Source organism: Pyxicephalus adspersus, chromosome 3, assembly GCF_032062135.1.
Source record: "Pyxicephalus adspersus chromosome 3, UCB_Pads_2.0, whole genome shotgun sequence".
Lineage (NCBI taxonomy): Eukaryota > Metazoa > Chordata > Amphibia > Anura > Pyxicephalidae > Pyxicephalus > Pyxicephalus adspersus.
The window spans coordinates 31,000,825-31,026,153 of NC_092860.1; the positions used below are offsets into that span (position 1 = coordinate 31,000,825).

The 25,329-nt window shown below is 36.6% G+C and overlaps 1 protein-coding gene across 8 annotated transcripts in view; it reads left to right on the forward strand.

Moving 5' to 3' along the window:
- Positions 1-25,329, forward strand: part of PRUNE2 (prune homolog 2 with BCH domain) — a 125,272-nt gene that overhangs the window by 73,624 nt on the left and 26,319 nt on the right. For all 8 annotated transcript variants that reach the window (XR_011919760.1, XR_011919761.1, XM_072404118.1 and 5 more), the window contains exons 8-11: positions 641-5,642; positions 5,930-6,464; positions 19,582-19,643; positions 21,990-22,190. Coding sequence is in view for 6 of the 8 variants with exons in the window: in XM_072404118.1 (XP_072260219.1) it covers positions 641-5,642; positions 5,930-6,464; positions 19,582-19,643; positions 21,990-22,190 (5,800 nt within the window). In the remaining 2 variants the exon portion in view is untranslated. The remainder of the gene's footprint in view (positions 1-640; positions 5,643-5,929; positions 6,465-19,581; positions 19,644-21,989; positions 22,191-25,329) is intronic.

The window sequence follows — 25,329 nt, forward strand, 5'->3', positions numbered from 1 at the left end:
GCAACATGTTATGTTTATGGAGCTTACATTTTTGGTTTAGTAGCAGCTCTTAGGGTCCCCTGTGTGCCCTGAAATATTCACCATTCCATGATAATCAGTTTAGGAGATATGAGGATTTATTCATGGGGATAATGACAGAAGCATCAACTCAGCTCTCATGCTGCTGCACGATTATCACACAGTAAAAGGTCTTTGGGGAGCAGCTCCCTCACCTGGTTGCACAATCTTGATAGATCTCAAGTGCCTCATCCCCCACAAGACAACGAGCGGAAAGAGAAGAGAGGGGATAAGGAGAGGGCTGAGTCTGACAGCTCCACGGGCTGGATGTGGCCCAAGGGCCATAGGTTGGGAACCCCTGAATTAGAGGAATTTAAATTGATTTTACAGTGGAATAATTTATAAATATACCCCTCGGTAACTAAACAATAAGTATATGATTACAGTCACACCCTGGGTACTAACAACCAGAGAAAGTCACTAATGACTTCCCATATTTTTGTCATGTTAAGAAAGCAAGGTCAATGAACTTGCTATTTAAACCATGTTTATTTGTATTTGACTTTATATTTGAAAATATAGTATAAGTATATGTAAATGAATGGAAGAAAGAAGTGCACTGACCTTTATATATAATCTACAGGTTTGCTGTGAATTGGAAGAATGTCAAAATCCGTTTCTTGATCTCCAGCCATCAGACAATGGTTGGGATCAGTTTTTTGTTTACCATCAGGAAAGCCCATTGGTGACCTGTGACCAAATTGCAGCAATTATCAAAGACGCCATTAACAGAAGACGTATAGGCATGGTTCCTAATAGCCGTACTTCCTCCACAGAAGCTGTTGCAGGGAGTGCACCTCTGTCTCAGGGTTCATCTGGTATTATGGAGTTATATGGCTCTGATGTAGACCCTTCTCAAAATCCTGTGAATTTTCCAGATAATCAGCAGGAAGCAAATGGATCTGCACAAGCCCAGGTGGATGTCAACATAGATCTTGTAAGCCCAGACAGTGGGCTTGCTACAATAAGAAGCAGTCGTTCATCTAAAGAAAGCTCTGTTTTTCTAAGCGATGACAGTCCAGTTGCTGAAGCTTCTGGTTCTCATCATAATTTTGCTGCAGGTATTGATTCTTATAGTCCCATCCCAGAATGTGTCATCATTGAAGAAGAAACATCTTCATCTAGAAATAACAGTGATAACCTTGATCCCTTCAACTTTGATCTAGTTTCAAACATGCATTCTGAATCTTCTTCACATTCTGCTGACTATTCGATGGCTGATGACTTTTTCTTTCAGAGTGATTCCTCAGAAGGACAGCAAGCTATCGCTCAGAAAGAGCAGACTGAATCTCGGTTCTACAAAGAAAATATGCATAACTGTTCAACCTCGTTATTGCAAAAAAAAGTTGACATGAATAATGAAAATGTTTCATTATTGGAAGTAGAAAATACAAGTTTAGTAGAATTTGATGACAACTTTATGCATAGTCCTGAGAACCATGAGGACTTATGTGATAAAAATCCAAGTGTTAGTGATTTAGTTGAGTATGATTCACCTTTATCTTCTGAGGTCCTTGGACATGTAGAAGTTAAAGTTCCCCCAACACCCATGAACAGTTTAGTTGAAAGTTCTCCACTAGATAATGGACCGCCGACCTTTTTCTCAGATGATGTCATAGAAAAAATAAATGAATTAGGATCAGACATATCTCAGGTTAAGTATGGATACTGGAGGAATGGTGGGGACGCAGAAACCTTGCTGAATGTAGACACATGGAGTTCAAGTGAACAGGAGTCTGTCTTTCATAGCCCAGATTCTTGGAAAGACCAAAAGCCAAAGGACAATAATGAAAGTAGAAACTTAGTTACTCCTTTTCAATTGATGGGACCTTCCTGTTACAGACAAAACAGCAAAGACAAACATGATAAAAACACTTTGCAGGAAAACAGAACTTTTTCTGACTTTTGTAAATCAAACCAACCATTTCAAGGAGGATCAGATCCATGGTGTGAATCTGACAAATTTGCACGGCGTACCGATGAACCAGATAACTCTCTGAGTGCATCATTTGAAAACAAACATAGGACATATTTTACAGACATTAATAAAGTAGGTGAAGTAGAGAGTGACCAGTCTTCAGAAAATACTCCAGAATATGCCATGGAAACTAAAATGGGTCAAGACATATTTGAAGAAAACCAAAATACCAAAAAGGCTACCGGTATTCTTAATTTAGGAATAAGCCCAAAATGCAACGCTTTTGACTCAGATATAGAAGCATCTTCAGATTTAAAACATATACAAAGAAATCTTTGTGGCTGGGATTTATACAACAGTAATCAAGAGCAATGTGCCATGGGTGACCATATTGCCTGGGAAGATCCCTTTTTATCTTATAGATGTCTTGATTTCTCATCTCCTGCTACAAGTAAGGATTGCATGGTTTCCCCACCAGACACCAACTATTCCACATCTGACTCAATATCATCTCCTCTTTGTGATGATGATTTGCATGAAGCTGAAAACATATGGCAAGAGCAAAAAACACATGAGGAAACTCAAGATTTCTTAAATGCTACTTATAATGAGAAACCTGTATTAAATAATACAAGTGCTTCTAATTCTGCACGTATTGCTGTGGAGTGTAAAGAATATCCTGGCTCCTGCAAAACACCTGAGAAAAAGAATGAAACTGTTGTTAAAATGCAAGAAAACAACACAATGAACAATACAAAAGTTTGCTTATTGCAAGACATTAGTTCTGAAAACTATAATGGGAAAAATACAGTACTAAATAGAACTCATTTATCCAGGGAGGTTGATGACAGATTGGAATGTTCACCCAAAGCAAGCATTGATAATACATTTCAGTTTTCTGTTGCAAGTAATTGCTCAAGTCCTTTCGATATTATCCAGAGTGATTTTCAGAACTGTTTGTTGACATGTAACTCAAAAAATTCTTCACCAAATAATCTATCAGATACTTCTTTAAGAAAGCACGAGCCTCAAGGTAATATATTTGACAGTTCAGATATTGAAATTTTTAATGACTTTGAGTCTGCAAAGCCATCAAATATCAAAGTGGGTTGTTCTGATCTACCACAGAAAGTATTAAAAGTAATTCAAACACAGAATAACTCCATGGGTGACCATCAATTTATGTTTCACACACAAGAACATGAAGACTTTGATGTTAATATTAATTGTGAAAGTCAAGATGCTTTGGATTTGCAATGTGACACAGAATCCTCTTCTTTAAACACTCCAGATGATTTGGAAAATTCTAGTTTAAGTTATTTATCAAATGGTAATCTGCTTAATAATTCTTTTTCAAGTATAAAAGAAGGCAGCAAGGCCTTAAACACAAATATAGATTCTGTTATTCACTTGTCACCTGTTACAGACACTAGATTTCAAGCCAGTAATGACAAGCATGAGAATACAACTCAAAATGCATGTTTACTCAGTCCAGAGACTTCCAAGCGGCATAAACCCATAATTTCAGAACAACCTTTTGAAAAGGAATCTGTTAACAAAAAGATTGAAGCTGAAGAAAATCATTTTAATACTACAGATCTTAGTACGGATCACAGCGGTTTCCAAGATGAAACTTTAACTAGTCCTCATAGCATCTCAGAATCTGTTGAAACTGATTCAGATTTAAGTTTGGGAGTACTTAATATCAATACAGCTCAAGAACTAAAATTTAATGCGTGCTATAATGAAAATAGTCAAAGTGGCTCTTCACTTTCCAGTTCAACTAGCCCAGAGCCTGCTGGTATTGGCTGGAACACTACACATGATGACCCAACATGTGCAAGTAAAAACGGATATCTTCCTATTTCAAAAAATAATGCACAATTATGCAGCTTCTCAAAATCTAATTCAGATACAAGTGATCAGGTTAATGCACAGAAGATCTCACTGAACACTATTAACAAAGTTCCAATGAATCTAGATATTTGGAATACACAGGTATGTGAAGAGTCAGAGTCTTCAAGTTCTAGTCCTGAGTCCAATGAAGTTCTGGATCATTCCAGTTCATTGGAGAAAAATACAAAAAATTGTTTTCAGATGGAGCTTTTGGATTTGGAATCAGAAAGATCAACATTATTTGACCTCAATGAGTCAAATTCGACTACACCTGACATAGAAGACAAAACATTAGAAGAGCAGCTAGCGTGTGTCCACAACTTCTCTTCGGTGGACTACAAAGCAGAACATGGCAATGCAAGTGTTGATGTTGCTGAATCCACTAAATATCATAAACATCTGGTGGATAGCTTTGCTGAAGATTTAAATGACAGGAATGCAACATCAATACAAACATTATTACCTGGCTACAAGAATTCCGAACAGCAACAAAAAGAGATATCAGAAGATTCTTCCTTTGTTTTGCAATGCAATACATTGTCACAAATTAAACAAAGCCATTGGCCTACAAGACATTGTGCAGACATAGCCAGCTTTGCATCATTTAGGGGAGAATATCCTTCACCTCATTATTGCTTGGAGGATCCTTCATCAACAGAAAATTTACTGAATATCTGGACACAGGACGCAGATGATACATATACAACTCAGGCTGACTTTGTGGATAGCTGCAGTTCTAATTTATGTACAGAAGAATTAGATATTCAGGTTGGTCAAGATGTTAAACAAACAGATTTGATGCCACAAGTTAAAAATGATTTTCTAAATATTTGTAAAGACAACCAAACTCATGGTGCAAATGAACAAGATCAACCACATGTTCTACTAACTTACAAAGACACAATAGCTAAAACAAAACATTTAAATATATCCGACACTACAGGGATAGACTTTACAGACTGCAGCCCACGGGACGATGACTTGTCTGTTGATGGTCTTGAAAACAATAGCATAAAAAGTAATTTTGAGCATTGTGAAAGATTAAACTCAGTAAGTTCCTTGCACTCAGACTTTATGCCTGATATCTTAGATGACCATACTCAGGAATCTTCTCCCTTTCTTTGTGTTGATCCAGATCTTTGGAACTTGACTGAAAAAAATTGCAGTAGCTTGTCTTTGAAAGACAGTCCTGATGTCTTAAACAGTTGTGAGCACAGTTCTCAGGCTTCTGATAGTCCAGATCTTTGTAAAGAGTATGAAAATTGTCAGCCATACAGGCAGCAGTTAAACATATGGGCAGCAGTGCAGTCAGAATGTACAAATGTGAATCAATACGATGCTCAGGAACAGATATCTGGACCTTATACAGAAATGTCATATTCAAAAGCATTATATACCTCTGCTGGTAATGGACTGGATTTAGATGCTGAAAATAAAAGCAATGTGAACACTGATACTGCTAAGTCAGTGTTTTCCCTCAAATATAATGATGATTTAATCCATGGAGACCAAAGCCTATCGACTAGAGAGAATGAATTTTTAATAAGGCCTGAGACATCTGATATAATGTTTACTGATCATGCGGATCTCATGAGTTATAGTGAGGAGGTAGAAGACCTTAGTCAGACGATGGATACACAGGCCAAAGAAGAGGATGAAATTCTGAATCAAGTTCTACATAGCCATGAAACTAGGAAAGAAGCTGGACTCACAGAAGAAATTCTAAATAACCCAAATTCTCCTCCAGATGGCAACATTGTACTATGTAATGGTAAGAAAATTATTATTAGATTTGTTGCTAAATGTTTATAGTGCTGTCTAAATTCTTTCAGTATAGCTTTATTCTCTGAGCATACTCCATAGGATGTCCGCTAACAGAATAAATAATGCTCTTTTACTGTTTTCCATCATGTAAATATTACTTTATAACTAGATAATCTAAATTTGGCAGTAGATGAATGGCTTTGGACATAGATCTAGATAATATCTCTGTTAATCAGGATGATAAGTAGTTTGTATGGAGTGTCATGTAAGATAAACATATTTTTTCATTGACAGATGAGATCTTTCCAAAGACATTGCCAGGTGCAGTTTATTCAGCAGAATCCCCGGATACAGTTCAGGTAACCTCCATTGTAATTGGAAGTGAAAACCAAACTACCTACGAGTCCAGATTACATCCTTTTCTCTTGGAGGACAAGAGTCCCTGTATTCTTCTTCAAAGAAGAGAGAGTAAGAAGAAATCAGAAGAAATCTCAGAACATAGCTGGAGCATAATATTAAGTCAGACTGAAGCCTCTGATACCTCTCCTGAAGACATTTTCAGCAGAGTCGACACTGCAGATGTTGACAGAGATCAGATTTTGTATGAGGGCTATAATATACAGGAAAGAAATCAGACAGCAATCAGAGATAACGATTACGCAGACCTCGAAGAAAGTTTTGAACTGTGTAAAGTAGAGGACAGGGACACTAAAGCAAGCACAGCAGCAGCTACTTATTTCATCTCATTGGACAAAGGGCTGCAGTCAAAGCTTTTTTCAGAAGATGGCGCATGTGATCTCCATGTGGATAAAAATACTCATGAAGAAAGGTAAGAATACTTTATAATGCTCAGCTTGCACAGTAACAATTGTTACTGTTTCTGCATGCTTTTAAGGGCTAGTAAATAAGCTTAAAAACTTTTAAAATTGTTCAAACATATATGAGTATTCTTCCACAACTCCATGTTCCAAGTCAGGGTTTCCAACATATAATGATGGTGGTGTTCTACATGCTGTTTCCTCCCTGGTGCTTGGCAGAACTGCACATATTGACAGTAAGTTATATTATACATTCAGTCTACTGGTTTAGTGAATCAGTTTGTTACAGGAGACAGGCAAGATGTAATAACAGCTGTAGGGATTGCTATATTTAATATTTGCTAACTATAATGACATTTTTATAAAAAAAAATAAAAAGTTAATATTTTTGTCTTCAAATAAAGTGTGCGTCCAGTCCAAGCATTTTACATAGAATAGGGAATGTTTATCATACAAGATGCAAGGGTAGTAGTGCAGATTAGAATCTTGTTCAGTTCTTTAATTTTGTCTGTGCCCCTTTTTTAGATTCTGCATCACCTCCAGTTTGGTGATGGTGTTGAGAACAGGTCAGGAGGTAAGGCACATCTCAGAGAGCCCCAGAGAGCAGTAAAACTTGAGTTAGAATCCTTTCCTACTCTATCTAGAACCTGAAATAGTTTTGGCTTGACATACACTTTTTATGTTAATAGTTTAATTTATGCTGGCAAAAACCTATAAAATAATATATGTTATTCTTTCACCCCATACAAAAATTAGTTCTACTAGTGCACGAATAAAAGCTACTACCTGTGTGGAGAGGCAAGTGGACCAGGTTATTATGCATATATAGAAAAACATCTGACACTTGCCTCCCATGCAATCCTTTACCAGTTGTCATCTTGTACATTTAGATGGAAGGAGTCATGCACTATTGCCTGTCAATGGGTGTAAGCTCACATCCTCATTGGTTCAGCTCTCTATCACAAGCCATTTTTTTACATTTTTAGGTTACCCCCTAAAAAGTGTGTTTTACATGCAAACTTTTAGCTTGACCATTACTACAAACATACCTAATGACTGGTATTTTACCATAAGTTTACCTTGTCGCTATTCCAGTGTTCCACTCTGGGATTAGTTGCTGCACAAGTTCTAACCCCACCACCAGAAGCCCCAATAAAGACCAGATACATCCTGTGGCTCCATGGTAGCCTCTCTTCATCTTGCTGAGATGTCAATGAACTTCTGAAAATTAGGATCATCGAGGAGTATTTTACTGTTTCAAGAGTTTGTTTCAGTTCTGTTCTAGCTCCATTTAGCAAAATTGATCTAAACATTTCTGGATTCGGATTATAATGAATCATAACACCATTAAAGTAAATGGGAAAAACAATCTGATGGTTTGTTGTGGTCTCTGGTAACCTTAACAGCTGAATGTACTATAATATAATGGGAAGACCACTCAAAGTCTGCGGAACTTTGTTTGAAATTTAAAAAGGGGGAAAATGTGTACAACAGTACAAAGGCAGCATTATATTTGGTTTGGAAGGGCAACACATGGAAGATTCAAATCTTTTGATTCACAGCGTTGTGGGGGTCCCTTTTTTCACAACCCTGACACAAAATGGTTGTGACAAGTGACTCGGTGATACAATAAAGAGATAACAGTTCTCTATCATAACTGTGCAAGCTGTATAAGTACAAATATATAAACACAGAGGGGTCTATTTAGGGCCATTCCGTTGTGGAGAAACAAACACTCCTATTAAAAACTCATGGAAAATTATCCACCAGAGAATATTTGGTAAATTTTAAAAATCCGGCCTTATAAGTAAGACACAGAGGTTGTATACTTTATTTTTTTAATGCGTCAGAGCTACACCAAATACAAAACAGTCCTATATTTGAACAATAAAAACTGTGCAACTTTCAAAATACACACTAAGTGATGTACTTAGTTTTGTTTCTATCACAGTGCTGACATTAACAAATATTGGCTTCATGTTTTTTTTTTAATCAAATATGTTTAAAAAAAATACCAATGTTTGCTTAAATTTAACTTTAATCTGTAATCAACTGCCTGCACTACTTTTGGCATTCTAACATTTGTAGCTCAATAGCACATGCAAATGTATGTTCCTATGTTCTTGCTATTTTTTCTTTTTTAAATAATGCAATTACATAAATACCTGCAGTAAAGCAAGTATTACATAAATGTTACAAAAGGAAGTTGTTGTATACAGCCCTATAAGGGTTTATAAAGAAACTTTGTTATATATTAAAAAAATACTTACACACTTTTGCATACGCACTATTTGCCAATTTAACCTGATAAGCATAATCCTGGATTCATAATTCTTATTTTCCGTGTGTATACTATTTTAGGCTTTCAGCAGGGTTACAATGGACAATATTGGGAGCCCAGCAGCCCCTTGGCATTGAATCAACGTAAAGATAGTAGTGGTATGCTGAGCTATGTGTGCTTTATTGGACTAAATTACTGTGGATTGTAGTATAGTGGACTAAATATTCATTTGTATTTCTTCTGGGTTCACAGTTCTAAGCTTGCCTGCTTTGTATGTCAGCAACAATTCTAGTTGCTGTTTAACGTCTAGGCCCACCTTGCAGCTTTTTTTGTGTTGTATTTTTTAATATTCTTTTTTTTTATTTAGTTTTATGTTGTTTCCTCAAGGTTGAAAAAAAAATAGTAAACCTTTGTTTTAATAATTAGTGTTTAGGCTTTATAAATTTTTCAAGATGTATATTTTATTTTCTTAGGACCTTTTATTTTAACCACCTGGGCGTTTCACTGATGTCTAGATTTCTGTACCAAAAGCGGTACACTGTTTTTCATGAATTTTTTTTTTAAATTGTAGACCTGTAACTTACAGAAATATGTCTGAACAAGGGTCTAGTAGATTTCATGAATATAAAAAAAGTTTGAAACACACAATCATGTAAAAAAAAAAAAAAATGTACTTTTAATAAAATAAATAAAAAACACAAAAATCACCTTAAACAAGAATACATAAATAAATCAAAAATACTGAAAAAGCAATAATTCGGTATACTGTATAGTACTAAATTTTTCTAAAACACCTCCCTAGTGTGGTAAATTTTTAAACAGTCCAATGTCACATACCTATAGACAAAACCACATAAATATATTTTGTATTATTTTGTATTGGACTGGATACAGGACTTTGTATTGAATCCAATACAAAATATTTGAATTTCCCGCTACGACCCCCGTTGACGGGCGCATGCACTGACATCATCAGGAATCGCTGAGGGGTGCGTACGCGGACGCCGGGTGTTCTAATTCTTTCCGAACTTCCATGCAAAAAGTGTTAAATATTTTGCATGGAAATTTTAGATTGTAGGCTATAATTCACCGAATTACTCAATAATTACTTATAATTCACAAATTACCGCATAACTCACCAAAATATGTCCAAAATTTTATAAATTTAATATTAAAATTTTTTTTTATAAAACATAAAAAAAATCTTTAAAAAAAAAATGTATAATGTAATGTAACTGTACAGTAGCTTATATAATATATATATAATACAATTATATATATATTATATAAAGATTTCTTTGTATTGGACTCAATACAGCTTTTTTGTATTGAGTTCAATACAAAGTGATTTGAATTTCCCGCCCCGCCCGCACTGGCGCATGCAGCGACGTCACCGGAGGAGCTGCGGGGACAAGGTAAGTATTTTTTTTCAGTTGTAATCCGATTGTCATACAATGTTGTATGACAATCGGATTGCAATATAACGCTTGTTTATATTTTTAGCTACCCCGACCTTGGTTCGGGGTAAACGATCGTGGCAAGTTTACTTACCCCGAACCCAGGTCGGGTGGTTAAGGAATGGCAGCATAAAATTGTTGACAGAGACAATAGCCCTCTTTGTCTGCTGCACTTCTCCACATGTCCTCTACCTGTCTGTACCAAACACCACATATTAATTAACCACAATGCTAAATTAAAGTTGGTTTTAGATTATTTTAGGGATATTGTTTTAGTGAAATTCTAAACAGATGATCTGCTATGCATCATCCATTTAAAATTTTGACCAATTTCATGAATATATACAACTATAAAGCAAGATATATTTAATAGTCAACTGGACATACGCCTAACTTTTAGACTGTAGATCAAAGTATGTTTTGTGTTTTTTTTTAATAAAAATTTGTGCAAATTTTGTGTGATATACAAAAACTATAAATATTATCTATTTGTGGAAAATAAATAAATTGATCAAAAAGAATAAAGGTTGGGACCACTAGGCTGTGGCTCATCGGTGGCCCCAGATCCAGTAATCAGCAGTTAGTTACTACAGGTGGGAGAGGTGTGGAATGCCAGCGATCAGCACATTACTACAGTGGCTTGGCATAGTAAAGTAGTGTTAGGTAAAGCAGCTTACAGTCTAATATGCTATAAAGGAGGATACAGAAATTGGTATATGGGAGGATGCAAAGGGCAGAGGAATGTATAGTCTATTAAGCTGTAAGTAAGTATATAGTAGGTAGACAGGATCAAGCCTGTTTGGAAAAAAGGGAGGATACCGGAGGTTCAAAAGCTATAGTCTTTTAGGTTATATGGAAGGTGGAAGAGCTTACAGTCTATTAAGGTGTAGGGAAGGATGGGGAAGATAGACAGGATTATAGTCTATTAGAGTAGGGCTTTAAAGGGATTTAAAGAAGGTTGAGAAGCTTACTGTATATTAGGGTATAAGGGAAGATGAAGAAAAAGAGGGAGCCTACTGTATATTAGGTTAAAGGCAGGATGAAAAAGGTGGCACAGCTTAGTCAATTGGAGTATAAAAAAAAATACCAAAGGTTGGAACACTTACAGTCTTTTAAGGTAACTGTATATGAGAGAATAAAGGGGCAAAGAAAGGGTAAAGCTTAAAATCTAGTAAGTATAAGAAAAGATACAGATAAAAAAATAAATATGAAACATTAAGTCTACAAAGATATAGTGGAGGGAAGAAGGTTGAAGAACATTCTATTAGGGGTATTAGGGCAATTGCACAAGATAAAAGAATTTACAATCCTATAGCGTGTTTGCTCTATGCAGTGCTGGGGTATCACATACACTGCAACGAGTTGTGTTGTACATGTGCCATTTAAAATGAATAGAAACAATAATACACCTAACCTTATGATGCACTGTGGTAACAAGCACGGAAGGTGGTGTGGTATAATGTATATCATAAGCTGGAAGAGCACACAATGCTCTATATGTGTATAAAGAAGGATACAGAAAGTGAAAGTGTTTATAGCCCATGATAAAATAAAGTAGTAATATAAAGGGTTTCATTGAGGTGAACATATTGCAGCGAGGCTTCATGAGCGGTTGCAAGGTAGGGGGGATGGGTTGAGATCCCACTAATGGAGACATATAATTTGCCAAGTTGGACAATGAGTGTATGACTATATTTAGGTGCTAGTAGTCTTGACTTCGGTCTGGGGTGTATTATGAATGCCTATATGCATTTATTTAGCATTTAGGAGTGGCTGCTGTATTATCTAATACAGGATAGGATACATTACTTCTTTAGAGGAAACCACTACAGGGAAAATGATTACACGCACAACAACGATTTTGCTACTGGGAATAACATGTGATTTGCATGATATCAAGCGTGCTGATTCCAAATCTGAACTGCCTATCACATTCAGATTTTAAGTTATAGGCCTGCTATAGCTATTTAAGTGGTTGGTAATTGGGTAATGTATTTTTACATGGGAACATTATAACAGTTGCAGCTACCAATATGCCTGCTGCCGTCCCAGCTGAATCACGCCCCCTGGTGGCATGCATGTTCCAGCAGCGGCTGGGCATGTCAGTGAGCTGACGTCAGAAATAGGTATATAAGGTGAGATGGACCAAGGGCTTGTCTCTAGTGCAAAACCATCCTATTAGATAGTACAGCTAGGCCATTGTGAGTCTGTTTTGAGCTAAAGATGAGTAGGCGCAGCTGTGTTAAAAAAAAACACTTTTTTCTACATTTGTGGCAAATATACTCCGTATGATCAACGCAAGAACCTAACCAAGAGAGAGAGATTTGCTTACAAGTATCACTTTGGATGTGAAATTAGAGATGAGGATAAAAGCTGGGCACCTCATATCTGGTGCCAGGTGTGTTATGTTGGCCTAACACAATAGTTGAATGGGAAAAGGAATAAAATGCCTTTTGCTGTGCCTATGGTTTGGTGTGAGACAAAAGACCATCACTCGGACTGCTACTTCTGTAAAGGTTAAATTGCTGGGTTTTTTAAGAAGACTATGTTAAAAATTGTCAAGCCTGATTGTGAATCTGCCCTGAAGCCAGTGCCACATGGTGCAGAGAATCTAGTGCCAGGCCCTCGTACATCTGTTGTTACTGACAGTGACATGTCGGATGAGGAACAGGAGGATGATGTCGATGTTAATGAATGTTTTGAACCCCAATTTGAAGGGGGTAAGCCACATTTTTTAGGCCAATCATATTTAGATGATCTAGTAGAGGTTGTGTCTTTGTCAAAAGAGAAGTCTGAACGGTTAGACTCCAAAATAAAGGAGTGGAATTTGCTACAAAAAGGAATAGCAACTTCACACTTTTGTGATCCTCACACAAAGTTTGCAGATTATTACAAGCTTGAAAACGACATTTGCTTCTGTACCGACGTGAGTGGTCTGATGATGGAGTTGCGTTGCGAATACATACCAGAGCAGTGAAGATTGTTCAATAACTGGAACAAAGCAAGTTTGAAAGCTGTATTTCTGCATAAAGGTAATGAAAAACCTGTTCCTCTTGCTCATGTCGAGAGAATGAAAGGGACATATGAATCCATGGAGGTCATTTTGAAATTGATAAACTATTCAGAACACAAATGGAACGTTTGTTATGACCTGAAGGTGGTGGCACTCCTTCTTGGCCTGCAATTGGGATATACAAAATATATGTGCTTTCTGTGCCTGTGGAACAATTGTGATGAGAGCAACCATTACAAAGTGAAAGAATGACCTCCCAGACCTGAACACACTGTTGGCCAGTACAACGTGAAGCATAAATCACTCATTGATCCACAAAAAGTTTAGCTTCCACCACTTGATATTAAACTTGGATTAATGAAAAACGTTGTCCTTGCAATGGATCGTGATGGTATGGGTTTTCAGTATCTGAAGGACAAGTTTGGAAAAGTTATAGCATGCTAAACTAAAAGCAGGCATTTTTGTTGGTTCCCAAATCCACAATTTGATACCTGATGCCACATTCAGAGACAAACTCAACCTACTTGAACTTGCTGCTTGGGATTCATTTGTACTAGTTGCACAAAACTTTCTTTGCAACCAGCTGAAAACCATGCTGAACTCATGAACAATATGCTAACAGCATAACATCAACTTGGCTGCCGAATGTCACTTAAACATAGTTTCTTACATTCCCGTCTAGACTTCATTCCACAAAATTTGGGTGATGTGAGTGATGAACAAGCGGAGAGGTTCCACCAGGACATTTCTGTTATGGAAACAAGATATCAAGGCCGGTGCAACCCCAACATGATGGGCGACTACTGCTGGTTTCTGCAACAGGAGACAGCGAAGAGCCACAAACGTAAAAGCAAGTGCCTGAAACACTTCTGAAGTGTACATGTGTGTTGAACAAGGACTCAGTTGAATAATGTGTAATTGTATATGTTGTTGCAATATAAAACTACATTTTTGTAATGTCATTGAACTATGAAGCAAAAGTTTGTTATGAATGGAAATTACATAGTAACTGCCAAACAAGAAAATGTAGCTAATCGCGTCTATATGCCTAATTAACCTAAGATCCTGACCTCCTAGGCAGAATCCCGACTTTAGATTTGGATTCAGAGCACTTGATTTAGTATAGAACACATGGATTAAACCAAGTAGCAGACAATATTTATTTTTTTGTGTTGCAGTGTTATGATTTTTACTGTAGTACATCCATTTAATACAAATCACCTGGTCATGCCTGGCTTCAGTATCTTCTGTCCTAGAACCAACCATACAGGTCAGGTATGTCAAAGAGAAATCAGAGCTCCTTCCCTCCATATCAATTCTGAAACCACTTGATCATAATGACAAGCAGGCATTTAGTATTTCCAGAAGGCTTTCATACTGCTAAATGGCCATTCTTACATACGTCACCCAGGCTCTGCCCTTTCATAGTTGAAATTCGTGCATGAAGACAAAAAGTTGCAGCAGGAGTTCAGTGACGCAGAGATGCAATGAAGCATAAAAAAGGGGAAACAAGCAAATAGCTTAAAATGGACATTGTTATGATAATCAGAGCTTTAGCAAATAAAAGGTCATTCAGTTGTGGTTTAGATCTACTTTGTTACATTTATTAAAAATACTTTTGGTCTAACAACACTCTTGATTACCAACTCTCTGGAATGGTCTTTCTTGTCCTATTCAACTTGCTCCTACTTTCTGCTCATTTAACCATTTTTTCCAACTTGCCTACCCATCTTTTGTCTTTTGAAACCGTCACTACTTCCCACCATTACATATCTCCCCTCCTATTGAGTGTTTCTTCCCCTTCCTCCTAGATTGTAAGCTCTTGGGGGCAGGGTTCTCTCCTCCGGGGTATTGTCTGTATTCGTCTGTCATTGCAACCCCTATTTAATGTACAGCTCTGCGTAATATGTTGGCACAATAAAAATCCTATAATAATAATAATAATAATAACATTAATAAACTTATTCCAACATACTAAAGCAGATACCACTATCTAAATAAAACAAAATATTATTTACCATTTTAACAAAATATATTTTATGAACATATTGATTTCATAGTGATAAGGTCACCACAAATTATTGTCATCGTGGTATATAGGTGAACCAGCATCAGTCTTTGTAACGCAGCAGTTGTTGTCTTTATTGGTCCTCTTTAAATGAGATCACTGCATTCAGTTGACGGCTGGAGGGAGCAGGTGATCATCTCTATTTAGATGTGGCAAAGATCATGTGATCAGAACATGGTGGAACGCTGCATTCTATGCAAAACAAAGAGGGATGCTGAGACGACAGTAAGCATCTTTACAAAGACTCTGCAGGAAGGGAGCTATCTGAAGCATTTGCAAGGTAAATGTGCTTACAAAGACAAGGCAGCAGTTGTTAACCTTAAACAAGCCTTTATTTTTTCAGTAAAGAAAGAAAAGCAGAGACAGGGATCTAGCCAGATGTAAGCTAGCACCGTGGTTTAGTTAGAGCATCCAGGCATCTGCACACTAATACCAAGCAGAACTGTATGGTTTATGGTTTACAGTGATGTCCTATTTTTTATTATGTGTGTTTTGTTAGGATAATATAATTCTGTGCTTATTCGACCTTATGCTTGGTGTTTGTCTATATTTAGCAGCAGCATTGTCAATCTGCTATATTGTACTGTAGGCTGTATCGAATAGTTTATGTCTCTTTCATACTCATCTTGTTATGAAGACACATAGGTAGAGTATGGTTTGTTTTAATCACATTTAAGGATATCTGTGGTTTTTTGATGACAATCCCTTATTTGCATCCAATGATTTTGATGTGCATCTTTTCTATGCAAGAAATGTGTGCGAAATAATAACATTATAAGGCAAGCATTTGGTAAAAATGTATCCAGGTTCTAAACATAGAATTATAAATATATAGAGGCAGATGGTACAACTGATTACTGTTATATAAAGTATAACCCTTGCTGCTACATTGCGGCCTGGGAAATTGCACTGTATATGAGTCTACATCTCATTGCAACCTCCCCTCCTCCAAATACACCCTTAGCCTGCTGCTGTTCCAGCGCTATAAAGAAGAGGTGAAAGTGCAGCTGTATCATCCATGACCCCATCATTACCATATTCATTTATAGGCCCGTAATTTACAAAGACAATGGAACCTTCTGTTATAGTTAGATATAGAAGAGTGCATTGAATTGACACTTTATACTACTAAAATGTGTAAAACATGATAACATTCAAGTTTAGTTCTATAAAAATGGAAAAAAGAAACAAAAACACCAACCAAAAATGTGCAGTCCAATAACCTTTTAAAAGTAGATCTAAACCATAACTGGATGACATTTTTTTTTTAAACCAATGTGTATCATAAACAGTTGCCATTAAAATAAAACATTAAATATTAATAATAATGTAAACTATATTCATTATACATTATTTTTGTTCTTGTATTGCTGATCACCTTTAGCCACTTTTAGCCACTTCCCTTCTTTATTAACTGGCTTGATTGTTGCCCGCATATGGTTGGTTTGGGCATCTTTTCTGATTGAGACAGTGGTGGGCCATACTACCCTTATTTTCGTTTCCCCGAAAATAAGTGTCTTTTAAAATAATTTTTGCTCCAAAAAATGCACTAGGGATTTTAAGGGAACGTCTTCTTGAAAAAAAAAAATCAACATTTATTCAGATATAGTCATGTCATCACATTCTTGAACATCATCATAATTCTCCAAACCCTGAAATCCATCATGAATTTCTTGTGATATTCAGGAACTAAAATCAACATTTATTCAAATAGTCATGTCATCATCTTCTGGAACAGTATCATAACTCTCCAAACCCTGAATTTCATCCATTTCCTTTAGAACCATTGGCCCCAATTTCCCATGTCTAACAATATCGCTTTCCTTAAATGAGCACCTCTTGTACATGTATTTAAATATATTGTAGCTTATTTTCGGGCTAGGGCTTATATTTCGAGCATCCTCAAAAATAAGGAAAAATCTTGCTAGGGCTTATTTTCAGGGAGGAAACATGGTAGTGCAATGGGTCTGATTTATAAAAGCTCTCCAAGACTGGAGACTATTATGGGAGAACCTGTGTGATCCAGGAATTGATTCTTAAAATCATTTGCTATTATTTAGCAGGTGTTTCAGTCCTAGACCAAATCCTTTCCAGGTTTGCTTGATCACCTATGTTCACTCATGATAGTCTACCTTCTCTAGTCTTGGAGAGCTTATTATTATAGGAGAAAGCTCATCATAAAAAGCAATGAATGATATTCAGCAAACATTCACTGCTGGTGAATCAATTACTGTATTTTTAATCAAATGCACCAGTAAGATGTAAATATTGAATCAAATGCTATGAAAATATACATGTGGATATAGATAAACACACTATCACCTTGTGGTCTGGTTACAAAGATATTTTTCTAATTATAAGTATAAAAAAAGTTTCAAATCAATAATCAAACTCAGTAGAAAAATGTCCTATAATTTCTTTCTTATGGTTTGACTGTCCTTCCTAGACAGCAAGGCCACCAAACTGCCCATTTTGCTATCAGAAACATTACCTGTAAAGTGATGTGAGTTCTTCGGTTTAGCAAGGACTTCATTTGCCTTCAACAGCAAAGAGCATGCAGGTTTTAACATCACTGCATACTAATTGGTGCTGTAGTCAGTGCCAATGGGCCAACTTCAATGCTAATCCTCTAAAGAAGGAGGAAGAGGATATGATAGAGCAGACCTGGTAATCACCTGTTTTGGGAATAGGCTCAGAGCAGAGCCCAAATGCTGCAGCAGCAAGCAAGTTTCTGGCAGTGAACAGGATAGGTTAGGTACACACGAAGCAGTAACAGTACAGAAGACAAGTAGGGGATTAAACCAAGGTGGGAAGCCAAGGCTATCAGGTTTTAAGTGGAAAGTGATGAAGAGTGATCTCTAAATCCGCATCTTAAGGTGCGTACACACTTCCAATTTTTATCGTTCCAATCGAACGACGAACGATCGATTGGGCAAAAAATCGTTCGTAAAAAAGTAACCAACGACGCCGACGAACGAAGAAAGTCGCTGGAAACGAACGACCGAAGCGGCGGATCGGATTGGACGACGATCGTTGAACATCGTTCGTGTGTACGGTCGTTCGTTGATCGTCCATGTTCAGAGCATGCGTGATGAACGAACGTCCGTTCACTTTCCTGTCGTGCACATAGTTCCTCTATCGCTTAAACGATCGTATCTATTGTGTGTACAATATCTACGAACGATCGTGTCGTTACCTCTATGTGCAGTATCGGTGCTATACGATCGTTCATATATATCGTGCAGGAACGTTCGTCGTTCGTTTTCCGACGATAATAATTGGAAGTGTGTACGTAGCTTTAGGGTCGGTTGCATAAACTGTGGTAGATAAGGCCACAGTTCTTTAGTAGCCACAAAGCACTCGATACTGGCAGAATTACAAAAATCTGGCAATCAGGAAATCAGGCATGGCTTAATTAAAAAGTTATGGGGAGGAGCAAGAGGTTTAAAGTTCCACTTGACAATGTGTAACTTACCACAACTTTTCATTACCAGTTCATGATACCTCCAGTCAAAAGCAAATACTCTACAATAACAACAGTAGCTTATGACTATTATTTAGAGCCCCAACAGCACCACAGCTACCCAAACCTCTATCTGTAGTTACCCTCTTACCAAACTTAAGGAACAACCCTTTGCCTTCCCTTTTCCACCAACCCCTAATGTGTGCAATCTTTGTCCATAGTTGTTGCAGTTTGCCAGAAAAGCTTGTCCAAAAGCTTGCAGTTTGCCAGAAGTACAAAAACAAATGTAGCAATGTTTAATTAGAAAGCATGCCACATTCTGATATTAGACAGTCATCTCCTGGAGATTTAACCTATACTTCTGTTTCATCAACAACGGTGTAGTTTTAGGTTTCCAGTCACATTTCTTTGGCTTACAGTGAGTACTATCTGGTCCACGTGTTCTTTTAATCTATTATTAGGACTATATTTTTGAGTGGCCATATATTTGAATGACCTTATACTTCATGACAGATTCAGGACAGCTGACCAGGAATTCTATGCTGTCATTGCTGACAAGAACATTGATATACCAATAAACAACAGAAGCATGAAGCTTTTGGGGGTCAAATATTTTGCTCGAAAAAATTACTAAGGGTAATATTTCACACATTTTATTCATCCTATATATTTCAGATGTATTTATGTATTTAGGATTGGAAGCAAGATAGATTTGCATATGCTTAGCGAAAACTTGACTATAATCATTTTTTGTTAACATGGGTAAAAAACATATTATTTTAAAAATGTTTACCTTATAAGTCCAAAACATATCCATTAATTTACATACCCATTCTCTTGTTTCAGATTACCAGTATTAGATGATGTGGGAATGGACATCTCATACGATGCAGCTGAAATCAGACCTGGTAAGAGAAACCAATAACATTTGGATTACTTGCAATTATGTCCTCAACATTATAATTGCTCAGTATGGTAGCATTTTTACACCCAAACTGTGAAGTTACACCCATACTGTAGCAGTGTTAAAAATGATTTATTTTTAACCATGGGAAATGATTCAACATTAATTTCAGTGGAGAAAAAGAAAAGCTTGTCACAGTTTCTAATTAGGGTGTAGAACAATCAGCCACATACTGATTTAGATGAACAATTATTTTATATATTGTTACATTTATCTATTATCTATATGTTCAATGTTTATTTTTTTGTTGCCTTCCAGTTTCATTTTAAAGACCAATTTCAGTATCTGAAAAATATATATCATCTTTGATATGATTTGGTTATGATTAAGTAGATAAACCATATGTGGAACACATTTTTGGTAACATACTAGTTCTGGAATTTACGGAGGAGCAACGTTTGTATTAAAAAATTTAAAAGCTACCTAAAATTAAAAAAATATATTAAATAAATGCAAGCAATGTCCTTCTAATCAGCAGTGGGTACTGAATTAAGCCTTATTTCTTACATTGTAACCTTTTTTTGCACAGGCTAACAATATAACAACATTTTTTTTCTATCAAAATCGAACCATTCAAGTTCATGCCTTGGAGTGGCAAGGAAAGCTACAGCTGAGGGGGAGTGCTGGAAATGCCTGACGCGGCCAATGCGGGGCTAAATCTTATGAGTGGCCCACCACAGAAACTCCCTCTTCAATTAAATAGCGCCGCTACTATTCCCAGCATTACTTGTGGCTATAAAACAGTCCATTGCAGCGACACACATAGGCAGAGAGCCTGCTGGTCTATAGACACGAATGGTGCTGGGAATTCTAGTAGCAGTAGTATTTTAATGCAGCGGCGGACCAGCTGCAGTTCATAATAAGAAATCCTTTGGGGGCCAATAAAAAGGATGTTGGGGGCCAGATTTGGCCCTCGGGCCAGAGTTTGACACCCCTGATCTATGAGATTTATAACACTGGGGGCTTTTTTATAACAATTCATTAAAGTTAAATTATTTTACCTACTTTAGGATACTACAAAAATAAAAATATTTACCAAACACAGAATAATCAATTTATGGCCTAAAGAAGTGGCACAAAGTAATGCACTCCAGCAGTCAGCTCTACTAGGCAAATACATGTGGTAAGCTCAAAAAATGAGCAAGTTTAATAAGCATGTATTTTGGCTCTCTAGATCCTCATTTTCTCCCTCTTTAACATGCCAATGGCATTATTGCAGTTTTACCCTATTTTAGACTCACTAACATCATTAGTAGGTAATTGTACTTTTCCATGCTTCACAGACAGACCATGACTGGTGCAAGAGACAGAAAGCTGTGAACCTCCACGGTCAAAAGAACTGAAAGCCAAAAATTGACAGGGGTGGGTTAGAGCAGCGGTCCCCAACCTGTAGTCCATGGACCACTGGTGGTCCCCGAGAAAATTTTGATGGTCTGCGGCTCTGGCCGGTGCACCCCCCAGCTGGGTCAGGAGAAGGACCTTGCTTGGGGGGGGGGGGGTGCACCAGCCAGGGCGGTGGGCGGGTTGTTTCTCTGAACACAACCCACCTACTCTCCCATTGCACCCCCACGTCACTCTAGGGGAATTTAGTGGTTTGTGACGTCCAAAAGGTTGGGGACCACTGGGTTAGAGACAGTGGGCCTCATATAATAAAGCTCTCCAAGACTAGAGAGGATAGACTGTCATAGGTGAACTTGGGTGATACAGCAACACTGAATGAATTTGGTCAAGAACTAAAAACAAGAGAAAATTATTTTAGGAAACTCACTTCAGGTTTGCTGGATGTGGATCAAGTATGGGGATGAAAGTGCTAGATGATTCTGGACCATTAAAAGAAGTAGGCTTTATTTGACCTGCTGTAGCTTCTGTAAACTTTAAACACAGTGGGGCTGATTTACTAATACTCTTCAAGGCTGGAGAGGATACACTTTCATCCGTGAAGCTGAGTGGTCCAGCAAACCTGGAATGGAATTTTGAAAAGTCATTTGCTTTTTGTTAGCAATTGTTTGGACCAGATCCATTCCAGGTCTGCTGGATCACCCATCTTCACGGATTAAAGTATATCCTCTCCAGTCTTGGAGAGCTTTAAAAAATCTGGCCCAGTGTGTAGTGAAATCAGAGTAAGCAATTTCAGTTTAGGGCAGGATACTGTACGATTGTGCATGAGGGAAGTTAAGACAGCTTTAAAAGTTGTTGCTAGATTTTAAATTTTCTTCTGGTATGAACTCATACAATTTGATGTTGATTTAAAAACATACTTGTTATAATAACATTTTTACTGTATTCTCAGAACCTCCTAATTCATTGGATTTAAATGGCTCTCATGCTAGAAAAATAAAGCTCACAGCACCCAATATAAACTTATCTTTGGACCACAGCGAAGGTTCTATCTTGTCTGATGACAACCTTGACACTCCAGATGAGCTGGACATTAATGTAGATGATCTTGATACTCCAGATGAAGCAGATTCATTTGACTACACAGCCCAAGGTAAGGCGGTGGTTACCTGCTGCATGTCAATACATTATTATTATTATTAATATTATATTACCATTATAATATATGTTTATTTAATATTTTGCAACATATTACATAGCGCTGTACATTTATTAGGGGTTGCAAATGGCAGACAGATACAGACAGTGGCACAGGAGGAAGAGAGGATACATTTACATTATTTATATTGTGTATGTTATATACGTTGAAGTTATTGGTCCTTTAAACTTCCACTCCCCAATGTTTATTATAATATGTTTCAGCTAAAATTTGGCAAACTTACTATACAGACAAGTATATGGCCATCAAACTAAACAATATTTTAGGTAGAAAGAAAAAAAGAACTGTTTATTGAATAACCCTGCAATAGACTAAATTTGTCAGCAGATATTTTGGGTTAAATGTCCTAATAGATAGTAAAGATTTTAATGTTATATTAATAAAAAATACTTACAAATCCTACAATCTACATATTTTGCCATTATTTGTAAAGCCCATTAGCAGGAAAAGTTCTAAAATTGCCCATCTACCCCTTCCCTCATCCCCTTTAACTAATCTATTAGAATCAAACCAGGTTTTATCTTGTGAAGGAACATATATTTCATATATTCATATATTAGTAGAGTGTTGATCCACCGCCAAAATAGTGCGTGCCTGTGTTAGCTAGTCCATGACCTGTTAATGACAACATCTTCTAGCCCAGTCAGAAAAGGATTTTAAACAAAAAAGCCAATAGGAAGTATTTATGTATTAGGCAGGCATTGGAATTGACAAAGGAGAGTAGGATCTGTGTTATACTTTTATTGCTTCCTTTGTTGTAATTTTTCCTATTACTTTCTGTTTAGTTACCAGCAGGAGGTTATAGAACATTTTGCTGTTACATTTGGAGACACAACCCTCACTTTCTGTGTGGTCACAGACGAAGATTTACCCATACCTAATACTACCAAAATTTGTTACCATGTTCTTTGTCAGCAGGTCTGACTGTGTCTCCCTTTCTCTCAATGTTTTGCTGTATGGCGCATTACAAAATCAGAAATCAAGAAAAATTAGGAATAAGTACTAGTTGCAATTATGAATAAATTATTTTTCTGATGTCCTATAACAGTTTTATTACCTATTGATCTGTCCAGTCAATCTGTTGGCTTTCCACCTCCTGTTGAGGCACAAGCTGTTGAGCAAAAGTAGTAGATAAATGGTTTAGGAAAATTATTATACCGCTGGTGGATGAGCCAAAATTGGCCAGCTTTTAATCATATGGCTGAAACCTTTTTAAGCAAATATCAGCAAAAAAAATTTACCTGCTTAAATTGTTATCTGGAGTTATACTTTATTTTTTTTACTCCTGCCCATCCATTACATTCCCATCTGAAACTACCCTGGCCTTAGGATGGCAACACTGCTGTGGGTTTTCAGTTTAGAACAAAGCGCGTGGTCATCTGTTTAAAGGGAAAGATTAACAAACAATATAAAAAATAACAAGCAATACAACTATGTTGCAAGGTAAACAAAAAGAGTTGTGTTAATGCTAGTGGCAAACTGAATTACATATGTTTTTTTTTAACTTGGCTTACATTTGCACTTTTGTGTTTTTTTTTAATAAACATTTTCAGAGATTTATCCAAAGTTCAGCTTAAGGATTTGCTTATAAAAATCAGTTCATTTCCGTCTGTACCACGCATTCAGTGTAAAAATATTTCAACATAACCTGCCCGTGCTTGTCAACTAATTTGTGCTGCCTGCAAAGGAATTCTGAATTGGAGAACAAAAGAGTATTTTAATATTAGTCTGAAAGACCAACTATGAACTGCGGATAAATCAGTGGTCCTTCTAATTTGGCAATTTTGCTCTTTCTAGGCATACAATTGCTTCTTTGTTTGGTATAATTTGACCTTTTCCTCTGTTGCACATGGGACTAAATAAGCACATCTCAGAAATGTTCCATAGTGCTGCTTGCCCATGCATGTCATTTTTCTGGTGCTCTGCAAAGTCTGAAACCTGATAAACATTTGTTTGCTTATACTTTTTAGTGCTAAGCATTTTTATCTAAATGTTATACTAGCCCCTTTAATGAGGAACTGCTAGTATTTGTATTGACTAGAAACAGAACACCCTAACACATGACACAGAATATGAAAAAGTATGAAGATTTCTGAAGTAGTTTCTTAGGTAGAAAAGGAAGAAGGGACAAAGGAAAGAGAAGGAATGAGTGTATATAAGTAACTATCTTGAAGAAAAACTTTCCTGAAGCTGCTATTGCTGACATCTCACACTTGCTGTCTGTCATACTTCCCTCTTGCATACCTTTTAGTAAATAAATGGGGTCTATGTTTTGGTTTCAATAGTTGTTTATTAAGGTTTTTTAAACAAATTTTATCCATAACTAAAATAGAGATACAGTACAGTGTGCATATATAAGGTCACAGCACAATATTAAATGTACAAAAATAAAATCTCAACTACAACAGCAAACAAATAAGAAAGAAAACAAAAATACAAATAAATTAATAGAAAAAGAGGGGGATAAGGATTAAAGGATAAGCCCAGTAAGGAGAAACATTGTAAAAAACATCAGTTAAAGTATGAATGGGGTCTATTTTTTAAATGTTTGCACCCAAGATTCAACCAAAGAATTCACACATTTTTTTACATTAGTTTCAATTAAATATATATGAAATACATTGAACCCAGTGTGAAAAATATGTACATTTTGGATAAAAGTTGGAGGAATTTTGAGTGAAACTTGAACCTTTTACACATATATATTAGTATAAAAAACTTATTCTTAGTATTTTTTGTATTCTTTATTTATAAAACAATAAATCTGAACCTTAAAACTACCACAGTGGGAATCAGTTACTGTCATAAAAACAATGGAACTGAAAGATTCCCACCAGGGAATGTTTGAGGGAATGTCTTATTCCCTGTTTTATAAATAGACCCCCTTATCCCTGGCCAAGTGGTTTCCCTTAGCCTCAGATGAATTCATCATTCTGCTGTAAGCAGAATGAATCATTTCTTCTCTTCTTCACAGCAGCAAGGACTACATTGTATCTCTGAAGCAAGGCACTTGGTGGGAGGCAGAAGCAGTAGCAGCCAAAAGCTGCACAGTCACCGGGGTTCCATGATTGTT